The sequence below is a fragment of the Abrus precatorius genome, unplaced genomic scaffold (assembly GCF_003935025.1).
Source record: "Abrus precatorius isolate BTA unplaced genomic scaffold, Abrus_2018 Scaffold2, whole genome shotgun sequence".
Lineage (NCBI taxonomy): Eukaryota > Viridiplantae > Streptophyta > Magnoliopsida > Fabales > Fabaceae > Abrus > Abrus precatorius.
The window spans coordinates 1,761,963-1,775,388 of NW_020874362.1; the positions used below are offsets into that span (position 1 = coordinate 1,761,963).

The 13,426-nt window shown below is 24.5% G+C and overlaps 1 protein-coding gene across 1 annotated transcript; it reads right to left on the reverse strand.

Moving 5' to 3' along the window:
• Positions 1-2,941: 2,941 nt before the first annotated feature.
• On the reverse strand, positions 2,942-10,196 carry LOC113858167 (UDP-glycosyltransferase 84B2-like). Its single transcript, XM_027490666.1, has 2 exons — positions 10,183-10,196; positions 2,942-4,328 (listed from the first exon to the last, which is right to left on the reverse strand). The coding sequence occupies exons 1-2, from the start codon at positions 10,194-10,196 to the stop codon at positions 2,942-2,944; spliced, it is 1,401 nt and encodes a 466-aa protein (XP_027346467.1).
• Positions 10,197-13,426: the final 3,230 nt, after the last annotated feature.

The window sequence follows — 13,426 nt, forward strand, 5'->3', positions numbered from 1 at the left end:
CCTCATATGTCAATTATTACAACAAAAAAGAGAAAGAAAATAAAGGAAAGTTTATTACTATTTATTAGAAATTGATTGATTATGAACAAAAAATGAAATTAGGGTAACAATAAAATAGGTTGGGGGGTTGCTTAAAGGTAGTGGACTAGAAGCGAATGGTTTCTTAAGTTATGAGTAATCAATGAACCTAAATGACTTGTCATCATACCTCAACCTTGGCCTAAAGTTCTTTTGATCTTTGGCTAGTTGATACATGTGTGGATGTATAAAGAGTGATTTTGTTTTGTTTTGATTTTGTCTCTTTTTAACTATTGGCATTGGCATGATGAGATATGATTTTTTATAACTTTACACACACTAGTTTAATTTTCTCATAAAAAGTTTTTCACAATTAAATGGTCAATTGCTTGAAGTGTGGCTCAGGGTGACTTTTGAATTAACTCTTGGAACAATGATGAGGTCTTAGTGAATCAAAAACTTGAAAAAGTTTATAAATTAAAATCATCTTGCTTGTATAGTTATATCTTAAGACTTGTTTATGGACAAGCAAGTTCTTAAGTTGGAGATTGTGATAACTCCTTCAAGAGTTATGTTTTTCTCTAGTTTTTTTAGAATTTTTAGTTTGTTAATAATTAGTTTTAATTTTCTTAATTGCCCTTTTTTACATTATTGATTTAAATTCTTATATGATTACATTCACATTTAACCTTGCATTCTAGTTATGTTTTGTAGCATTTTGGAGTAAGAATTAAGAAGATTAGATGTGGGTCTTGGAACTTAAGTCACACAGTGTGGTCATGGCCACGCTTCAACATGGATGCTGGAATCTTATATATGGGTTGGGCTTCTAAATTGATCCTGAAATGCGTTAGGAAGGAACGCAGAGCAAAATATGAAATATTGGAGAAGAAAAGACTAGAACTTGGAGCTTGAGAGAGAGATCTCTCTTAGGGATTAATTCTTTTGCTCTTTATGTATTTTTCTTTATTCATTGTTTCCTCTTATCTAATTTTAGTTGTTGTCCATTTTTAGTCATTCTTCATGATTGGTAACTAAACCCTTTATCAAGGATGATTTATGGAGCCTATGTGTTTGATATTATGTTAATTGAATTTATCTCTTGTTCTCATTTGATAATGAACATTGTATTTGAGTTTATTTATCTTGAATTGGTTGATCATTAATTTAGGATTATAGAGATTTTTACAAATTTGAGAAAATGAGTTAGAATCATGTCTACAAATGCAATGCTATGAGTTGAATAACACCTAAAGATAAACAAATATGATTCATATGATATTTAAATGTTTGAGAATTACTTGTATAATTAAATATGCTAAGAGATTAGGTTCTTGACTTTGCTTATATGACATTAGATGATCTTGAAAAAAACTTTAATAACATGATGTCCTTACTACTATTTAAGTGAATTTGAATAAGACATATTAATGTTTATGTTGCATTTTGTTAAGAAATAAATTACCTTAGCATCTAATTCCATTAAATTTTATATTACTTTTATATTGATTTACATTTTAGTCTTTATTTTTTAATATTAATTTTTTGAATTGTTTAACTTATTATTTAATTAATTAAAATTAATATTTAAATTATTCTTGTAAATACAAAAACTCTTATTTTATTATTCTATTATTCTTTGATAACTTAATATACTTATTAATATCACTCTTCTTTAAGAAAAATCAATTAAATAATACAATTGACAAAATTTTAAATGTGACACTTGATATTATTGTATAAAAATGTATTAACAGTGTCGGTTTATTAAACGTGAGACTTGATGTTATTGTATAATATTAAAGTTTTAAAATATTATAATTACTTATTAAATGATAGAACATAAAATAAACATTTGTATCATTTAAATGCTTTAATTTTATTAAAAAAAAGAAGTTTTGATAACAGTAATAGGTGAACAGCAGAAAGAATTATTGAAACTAATTGTTTTATCTAATTAAAATTTTAAATTTTATTAATAATAATTTAAAATTGATGAATATAAAAATAAATTAAAATAAGTTATATCTAAAGCCATTTATTCTTATATAAAACTAAATTATAAATTTGTATTAAATTTAATCTTTTATGATTATTTAATAAGATTTTAGAGAACATATTATAAATAAATATTTTTGTAAAATATTTAAATATAATTCATTTTATTAATCAAGCATATTATATGTATTAAAAATTATTATATATACAATTAGGCGTTACAAATCACGCTTTATATTTTTAACTTTTCAGATACATTTAGATTTAATTTTAAAAAATTTACTGAATGATAATATATTCTTCTAGATATTTTTATATTAAATTCTTAAAATATTCAAAGATGTAAAAATATTCCGTATTTTGAATTATAAGAACGGGACAGACTTACCACTTGATGTTAGAGGAGTATATTTAAAGTTATAATTTTTATTTATTTTTTATTATTACAGTCATAATGTTTGAATAACAAAATTGATATCAAGTGAATTTTTAAAGTACTAAGCAAGCCATTAGTTTTTATATATATAATTTATAAAACAAATTTGTTAACAAATATATTATTATAAATAACGATTTTTTAAGTAGATCTTAAAGTATCCAATAAAAACTTATATGTATTAATTCTTTATTCAAAATCACATGATTTCATAGATTAATAGGATAAAATGTTATAACTTTTAATAAGAACTTATTATTTATTAGTTTTTAATTGTGTATTCTTGACCGCATAATAAAAAATCAAATAAATAAAAACTATCGAATTATATTATTTATAAGCTGTAAACGATTAATTATTTATAAGCATAAAATATTATAAACTTATCCTTTATTCGTTACAATAGCCATCGAACTAAAAAAGTAGAAGCCAGCAACATATGCATGTGAACCAGTAAATTTTTCATAGATGATCAACACATATACGCCCTTAATCCCTGACTGGATTCTCAACAATCAAGTCACTGATAAATTGATTGACATTCTTGTTAGAAGTGCCACCATCCTGTAAAGTTTTTCTTGCTGACTCTTTCATTTCCCTTGCCCTCTTCTTAATCTCTCCAGCAGTTGGCCCTTCCATGACTTCCCTAATGCACCTCTCAATCTCTTCTGCAGTGGCAACCCCATCTTCCCCAAAATTCACCTTCACCCCATTTCGAAACACGTTGGCTATAAGCATAGCATTTGTTGGCTGATCGGTCCAAGAAGGCCAAGCAATAACAGGCACACCAGTAACCACAGTCTCAAGCGTGGAGTTCCACCCACAATGGCTTATAAAACAAGCCACAGAAGGGTGCATTAGCACTTTCTCTTGAGGGCACCATTTCACCACCAAACCCCTCTCTTTAGTTTCTTCAACAAATTCCTTTGGCAATTCAGCAGCGTCTTGTTTAGATCCTCCATCAGCTGGCTTAACCACCCACAAAAACGGTTTGTTGCTATTCTTCAAAGCCAGAGCTATGTTATCCATCTGTTGTTGTGACAACACAAGTATGCTACCAAACGACACATAGGTAACAGAAGAAGGTGGCTTATTTTCAAGCCACGCTAAACATGAATCTTCAGCATTCCACATATCCACATTAAAATCACTTGTTTCCTTTTCACCCAACAAAAACGGTGAGACCAATGGCCCAATTGGGTAAATTGGGGTTTGTGAAGCCATGGACTTCACTATCTCTTCCTCAATCTCATAAAACGAAGCACCTAAAACCCATTTCACTTTATCCAAAGATTTGAATAAATCGCTTATAACTTGCCTGAAGTGAAGAGGGGCAGAAGGAAGAATAAAAGAAGGAAGGTCTCTAACCTTTAACATTGGTAGTCCAGGCAATTGCACTTTATTATTCGGGCCTTCCAAACTGGGAAACGCATCAATGTTTTTGGTGTAACGATAATAGATGGAATACACTGCACTAGCCTGGATCCAAAGCAACGCACAAGGGATGCCATGTTTAGCAACCACATCTATAGCCCCCGGCACAAAGGGGTTGACAATAACACACGAGTAGTTGTGAACTTTGGTAATGTTGGTGATGAGAGTGGACAAGTTTTTGGAACCTTTTTCACGAACACTTTTGAGTAAGGACTCGATATCTGAACGATCAAAGTCAAGGCTAAGGCCATCTGAAAAAAACTCGAGTTTTATTTCTGGGCTGTAGGAATTATTTGGGTTTGTGTGTTTCAGCATGCGGTTACGGCCATCTTCGGTAGTGGCGATAGTGACATGAACACCCTTTGAAATAAGGTGTTTAGCGAACTTTAACATGGGGTTGATGTGGCCTTGGAAGGCAAGTGACACCATTAGAACATTCACTCTTTTATCTCCTGACATTGTTTCTGAGCGTGTGTGAGAGAAGTGAAATGGCGGTGTGACTGTGATATCAAAGGATTGGTGTGTTAGAGATCGATGTGAGGACACTATTTATTTTGTATGTGTGTACACACACAGATGAAGAAATTACTCAATTTTGTCAAAAAAAAAACGTTAAATAATTAATTATTGTTTTTTATTTTCCTCTGTCTATATATTTACATATATAAATATATATATATATATATATATATATATATATGCCATCAATATTAGCCAAATGTGAATTAAATAATTTCCGTAAAAGAATATTTTTCCAAAATTTTTAAGTAAAATTTTAAAAATATAAATAAAAAATGTAAATGATAAAGAAATGTTCTTAATTAATTTAAATTAACTAATTAATTATATAATAACACATGTCTGATTCTTCTATAAGATAACTGTTACGGTGTGTAACATTTTTTCATCTTAAGAAAAACAAAAGGATAAGTTCAACAATATTCTTTCTTATACCATTTATTATGCTCAAATTTATTAGCAATATTAATTTCACCGTCCCAAATTTTGTATCTTAGTATCTATAGAAAACGGTTCACTATCATTAACTATACTTAATTTTTAATTTAATAGCCCGGGCAATTCCACTGATATTTTATTTCAAAATAAATATTTATGTAATTTAATAATTAAATGGTAAAATTTTATATTTTGTAAATAATTATGTATATATAATAAAATTAATTTAAATTATAAATTTTTTAAAAATTATTTGACTTAATTCTATAATTATGAATAATATGCATCAAAATAATAAATGCAAAAATAGGTATTTATGAAAAATATAAAAGTTTATATAAAGTAATAAAGAAAAGTTAAGTAATAACTTTAATTTTTAAAAATTAGAATAGAATTAATAAAAATATGTGTAAAGAATAAAAAAAATGAAATTTGCATATTGTAAAGGAAAGTAACTTTATTGAAGTTTCACTTTTTAAATAGTAGATTATCATTATAATACAAAAATTGATTGATTAATTCATTATAACTTTGATTCCTTTCTATTTATCCACTAAAATTTCAAATAAATTAATAGTAGTAATATTACTTTTAAGTATAAAAATAATAAATTGTCATCCCTATTTGTCCAGTACCATACGGAACGTATATGAATAAAACATTGAGAATATATCAGACATAACAAATTTAAGTTAAGTTCAATAAGATTATTACGAATAATAAAAATATTTTTAAAATTTTTTTTATTGCAATTGCATTTTCAAGATTCTGATTATAAAATAATTATCGTTAGCTGAGTTATGCGCTTGCTAATATGGATAATCATGCTTTAACAATGCCATGACAAGTGGGAAATGTGTATCATGTATATAATATTTTTTTATAAGCAATTCAAAATTCAAATATTTATTGCTATCTATAAATGGAAATAAATTTAATCTTATTGATTAATATTCTTGAGCCCAAAAATATTCATAATTGTCAAGTAGATTTTTATTCGATATAATGTCTTGATACTATAATTCTTTAATGCATTTTGTCCCAACCCCCTCTTTCGGTCGGCATGATTTTTAATATAAGTATTTATTGAGCTTAATTTTAGTGTCATGTGAATCTAAATGTTTTTATACTGATAATCAATTATTATTATAATAATTATGACTATAATTTTTTATTAATTATTATAAAAATTAATAATTTTTATTAATATTATAATTTATGATTAAATAATAGCGTAAAATATTTTCATAATGTTAATATATTTAAATTATTTTTTATTATTTTATTGACATTAAATATTTTCATAATGTTAATATATATATATATAACGGACATCGTTCATTATTCGGCTATTTAAAGGCATTGTCAGATTACCAACAATTCACAATTTTCCTTTATATAATATACAAACCAAAAATAAATTACAGATAAATTAGTCCCCGTCAAAGGGATTCAATAAAATATCAATTATTTAATCCAATTCCACGGTAACTTATGAACAATCTAACGTTCAATGTATGATAATTATTGGTTGTAAAATTATTTGAGTAATTAGTATCAGTAAACATTGAATAACAGTAAGATAATAAAATTTCCAATAATGTTGGCAAAATAAAATCGATATTAGTTACTATGGAGAAATGTATTATCAATCTTTAATAATTATAAATTAGAGTTCTTTGTTTTGGAAGTGAAAGTTTTAATAGAACCACTCTCCTTTATATTTTTCAATTGACTGAACATGATATTTGAACTAGAGCCTCTCTTATTGCAATTTATTTAATTTTTATCTACTTTTTTAGTTATATTATAAATTTTAAAATAAAAATTATTATTTAATATTTTTTATTACTTAATATTAAATTTATAAATTTTTGTGAATATTTATATAAATCTTTATTACTTTTTTATATTCCGTGGTTATAGAGTTAAATTCAAATAATTTAAAATAAAAGCGGGCGAGTGTCTCGTGTACCCCTTTCGCTAATAACACATGGACCAAATCGACATCGAATAATTGATAGATACTATTGCCCATGTGCAAAGAATTAAGGTCAAGAAATCAGTTCCCTCAGGGCAACTTGCGCTATTCCTTGTACTCTCTCAAGTTCACGACACAATAGGAGTAATCGTCTTCGATGATTAGTACCTTTCAAACATTGAATTGTTGTTTTTTAGTATACTTAAGAAAGGCAAATCCGACAAATGTTGAGAACTTTTTCATTCGACTAAGATTCATAGTAAAATCCTTTTGGCATGTATTATTTGGCATTGCTATACATATATTTATATAATTATTTTAAAAATTTATAAAACTTTATTTTTAAATTATTAATATATATAAATAAAATACATGTGAATTGCAAAACTAGTTCGTTAAATAGGTTTGAAATTGAACTTGGTATTTATTTATAAATAAAATCATGACAATAAATGTATTTATAAATAATTTAAGAATTTAATTTTAATATATTATTAGTGTTAAAAATTTATATTATCAACGGATTAGAATACAAGATAAAATATATTTTTTAAATTAATTTTAATAATAATTAATAATTATCATCTATATAACAATTTATGATAAATAATATATATATATATATAATCAAATTACATTGGTGTAAACAACACTAAAAATTATACTATTTAATTACTTTTTATTAAATAGTTTGTATCATGAATTAATCATTGAATTAAGAGATTTTATTAGACAATATATATATATATATATATATATATATATAATTTTAAAGTAATATAAAATTGTTTAATAGTTTTTGTATGACAAAATAATGTAATATATACTTCTAAAATATATAAAATAAGGATAATTTAATTATATTTTTGTAGTTATTCAATTTTAATAAATTTAATATAGATATATATTAAGTTACACAAAATATTACAGTGTCGATAACTTTATATAAAATATAGACATTTTTTATCTAATCATTATATTATAATATATATTAATTTAATTATATATATATATATATGTCAAATTTTATCATAATTAAATAACTATAAAAATATAGTTAAAGATCTTTATTTTCATTTATTTCAAAAAGTATATATTAAACTTATTTTAATATATTTAAATGAAATATCAAATAATTTAAAATTAATATATTCAGAATTAGATTGAATTGGACTTTAAGACTTACATAGCATAAAATTACAATTTTATTAAATATTCAAAATTCAAATTTTAAAAGTTTATTATAATTTAGAATTTAAAAGCCCATCAGCTTGCACGATTAAATGGCTTTTAAAAGTCTAAAAGTTTAGTACAAATTTAAAACAAAAACACAAGAATACAAAAACAACAACTTAAGCAAGGATCAGAAACCTGCTAATTATTTTAAAACCTATGTTTCTTTTTCTTTTTATTTTAATAAATAAAATATTAAATTTAAGAATAAAATAAAATTTTATTTTTTGCACAATTTAAGTAACTATTTTTATAGACATCATGAAATGTTAATATTTTCTCCACGCATAATTAGATTCATGAACTCGAATTTGATTGAGCAAATAATTTTTTTTAGTTTTTTAATGTTTTTTAAAAATTTTAGTAGCAACTCCTTAAATCTATATTTTTTTCTTTTTTTCATTTTTGATTTACTATTTTTATTTTATTTTTTTCATTGCAACTCTTGGTTGCAGCATAAATAAATAGGGACTAAGAAGCACATAAAGGAGGGTTCACTTGCTAGAGACCTCTCCTAAAAAGAGTCATCAAGATCAATCTGGACGCATTATGGAAGCATCCTCAATCTGCTTCAATATTGGCAGTGATAGCTTGAGACAACACAAGTTCTTTACTAACTGGTAAAGTACTTAGATGTTTGCCCCTTCCTCCCTTATGGTTGAGGTTCTTGTTTTCATTTTGATTACTAATTTCAAATAAAAATGTCTTTTTCAAATTAGATAACTTACAAATGATTTCAACTAACAGAATCAAACAATAAATCTTTCAAATTAAAGTCATTTTACAAGATATCCAACATATAGTGTCTAGCCTAGTCTTTAAGGGGTTATTTGAGAAGAAGAATTTTGGAAGAGAGGAAAGGAGAGGGCAAAATTTATATTTTAAATAAATATATTTAAAATTAATAATTTTTAAAATAAAATATATAAAATGATATATTACATAAATTTATTATATTAATTATACATTTATCATCATGAATGATATATATAATTTTTTAGTTTAAAATTAAAAAATATATCCTTCCCTCTCTTCCCCTCTAAAAACTTTTTCTCAAATATAGAATAAAGAGTTTACCTGAATTTTCAGAGAAGGTAATCATATGACTCATTATGTTGCTTCTTTTGTCTCCACTAAAGCACTAGTAACAAAATAAGTCTTTTATCTCCTTATTGAGATTTTAGCAAATGTATCAAGTTTTTGTTTTAGTAAAGAAATAAGGGTTGTCATTCATAATTTTTATTATTCCAATTAAAATTCTTAATAACAAATATTGATGTTTGCACAAATGTTCAAGGGTTAAAAATTTTAAAGATTCAAGAATTGAATTTGTCTAAGATACAAAAAAAAATTAAAATTTGAACTAGGATTGGATTTCATTATTCATCCTCATCCATATTTTGATGAATAAATACATAGAAATTATTTTATATAAGTAAATGCAATCTTTTAATGTTCCTTTATATTGATTTCTCAAACACAAGGTTCATAAGAGTATTCAATAAATAACAATTACTCATATATTCAATGAATGTTCCAACATTAAAAACAAAAGTTAAAAAGCAATCAATATATTGAAATATATTCCTAGCATTACAAAACACTGAGTAAGTTTCATTTAATTTGATTCTAAAATTTGCTTTCTAGCTAAACCTTGAATCCCAAATCAAAATACTATCATTTAAAATAGAATCAAACATTAAAAATAAAATGAAACACAAACATCTATAGAAATGAATAAACTATATATAAACAATCAAAATATTTTATAGTTAAAAATTATATCCAATTTCAAAGATAATTTAGCTACTCATGGCGTCTATTATAATAAAAGAAAGAAGAAAAAATGGTTGAAAAATAGTGTCTCAATGCCCATTCACCAAATGCCTTAGTTTTCCTTGTTGAAGTTATGTTCTTACTCCTCTTCCTACCCATCTCCTTTGATTCTTCTTTCATAAAGTGGAGTTAATGACTTCTCATTTAAACAAGAAATTCTCGACCAAGCTAAAAAGGCATTATCACTTAAGTAAGAATCCCTCGCTTAAGTGAAAAACAAGTAAAGACACAAATCTGCTTCATGCATTATTGCTTAAACAAAAATTGATTAAAGTCAATTGTTACAAACTCCTTTGCCTTCATCCTCGTTAAGCTCCTTAAATAAAATTTAACAAAAAAAAGATCAATTAATATCTTCATCTCAATCTCTAAACCAAAAGAAATGTTTTAATTCAAATTCTTCTAAATTAAAAGAAAATTAAAATCCAAATTAAATTTATTGAAATAAATAAGCATCCCAATTCATGTTATAACTTACTAAAACTTAGTACTTATTAACCCCTCTCACTGTCAAAACTTATTAATATTTATTTTGAACAAATATGCTCAATTTTATCTTTAACTATACCTTGTGTCTCAATTTTATCTCAAACCTAGCTCTTGACTTGAACAAAAGACAAATTTTTTAGAACAAACATCACTCTTGTTTCTCAATCAATGTAATATAGAAACTAATTTAAAAATTGTAATACAAAATGAGATCTAAGTTCAGATATTACCTTGTAAAGTAGATTTTAATGTACTTCCTTTTTTATACATTGACTTTTTGTGATTAATTTTATTTTAGGCTTATCATTTTCAAGTTTATTGTGAGCTAATGTCTAGTATAGCTTTTGTTAATATGTTAGTTGTTGTATAGTTACTTTGTCTTTGGTTGTAAGCCATTTGGACCTCTTTTAATTTATTATGATGCTCCTTTTAAGCATAAAATTAAAAGAGTCTCAAATTAATTATTTTACAACTTCATAAAATCATCATATATACAATTTTGCTTTAATTTTTAATGAACTTCAATAAAAAAAAATTAATTAGACTAATTTTAATTTCAAACAATAAAAAGACTATCTACACATTATATCTACACATTATCCCAAAAAGTGAAGGTTGAAAGAAGCTCTCTATCCATGAGAAATTCAAATGAATTACTATAGTACTACTAACTTGAGCATGGAAATTTTTTTTCATGGCCTCCCTTTTCTTATTTACAACTTGTAAACTTTTTTTTTTGTTATTTTTAAAAATAAATTTTAAAATTATTTTTGAAAATTATTTTTAAATTTTTTTTAGTATACTTAAAAAAGACAAATTCCAAAGGTAAGATCAATGTTGAGGACTATTTCATTCGACTAAGATCATAGTAAAATTCTCTATGGCATGTATTCTTTGGCATTGCTATGCATATATTTATATAACTATTTTAAAAAATTATAAAACTTTATTTTTTTAATTATTAATATATATTAAAATAAAATACATATGAATTGCAAAACTAGTTCGTTAAATAGGTTTGAGATTGAATATGGGTATTTATTTATAAACAAAATCATGATAATAAATACATTTATAAATAATTTAAGAATCTATTTTTAATATATTATTAGTGTTAAAAAAAATTATATTATCAACGGATTAGAATACAAGATAAAATATATTTTTTTAATTAATTATAATAATAATAATTAATAATTATCATTTATATAACAATTTTTGATAAATAATATTATAATATATATATATAATTAAATTACACCAGGATAAATAACACTAAAAATTATACTATTTAATTAATTTTTATAAATAATTTTTATCATGAATTAATCATTGGATTAAGAGCTTTTATCATATAGATCATATATGTAAAATTTTAAAGTAATATAAAATTATTTAATATTTTATATATTACAAAATAATGTAATATATACTTTTAAAATATATAAAATAAGGATGATTTGATTATATTTTTGTAGTTATACAATTTTAATAAAGTTAATATAGATATATATTAAGTTACACAAAATATTACAGTGTCGATAACTTTACATAAAATATAGAATATTTTTATCTAATCATTATATTATAATATATATTACTTTAATTATATATATATATATATCAAATTTTGTCATAATTAAATAATTATAAAAATATAGTTAAAGATCTTTATTTTTATATATTTCAAAAATATATATTACACTTATTTTAATATATTTACATGAAATATCTAATAATTTAAAATTAATATATTCAAAATTAGATTAAATTGGACTTTAAAACCTACATGGCATAAAATTACAATTTTATTAGATAGTCAAATTTCAAATTCTAAAAGTTTATTATAATTTAGAATTTAATAGTTTTAGGCTTATCATTTTTGAGTTTATTGTGAGCTAATGTCTAGTGTAGCTTTTGTTAATATAAATTTTGAAGGTGAGTTTAATATGATTTAAAATTTTAATTCTAGAAAAATAATTATAAATCAATTTTAAAATTAAATTTCAAAAATAATATTAAAATTTTTAATAATTAAATTTCTGAATAAAAAAAAGAGGGTATAAAAATAAAAATAAAAAACTCCCTAAACTTAGGAAGGAAATAAGCCCAATGCAACCTAGTAACTGGGCTTCAGATGAAATTGAACATGCTGACTGCTGAGTGGCCTATGAACCATGTTTTTCTGTTGAGGGCCTGCTAATTGTAGTGCTTGTATGTGGGTTTTAGTATTGGACTCCATTAAGTCAGAAACACAAGTCAAGGGTCTGTCTTTAAGTTGACCAAAAAAACAAAGAAGGATCTGTCTTTAATAAATTTAGCTACTTCCCTATCTATTAATTAATTAATCTTTATATAGTTGTAGTATAGACGTCTGCTTGACTGGTCGTTATGATATCTGCGAACGCAGCCCCCTCCCATCTTTTCTGACACATATTTATTCATTTTCTCTTATTACACTCAATTCTTAATTCAGGACACAAACTCAAATCTCAAACATTCAAGCTTTCCATAAATTCAACTTTTTTAAATATAAAGTTTCTATCTATCTTAAATATTTGAATATATACATATTTTTCAAATTCTACGGGCCATTTTCTTTTGGGTCTTTAAGTATTATTATATTACTACATAGTCTTGGTCTTTGACTACACCCAGTTCATACAAACTTCCCAACGACTCCAAAGCCGTGGGCACCAAGAGAAACCTACTAATTAACATGGGTTTTATTACCGACTTCCACAACTTGGACCCGTAATTCTTTCATTTTCTATTTCGTTCTTGCTTTCTTCCTTGAATAAGTATACTGTTACATACACTCTTCTCCAAATCTAAAATCCAAATTGACTTTCATCGATCAGAACCTTCTAAGTTGCTTCCCCCACGAGAAAATGATATGCTCACGTTGTTTGAAAGTTTGAACATTGAAAATAATATACATACTTTAAGTCTGCTTCCACATTTGAATGTGCTTACTAGGAAACATTTTAGTCAATACACCAAACACTACTACCCGTGCTATAAAAGGGACTCCATATATCCCC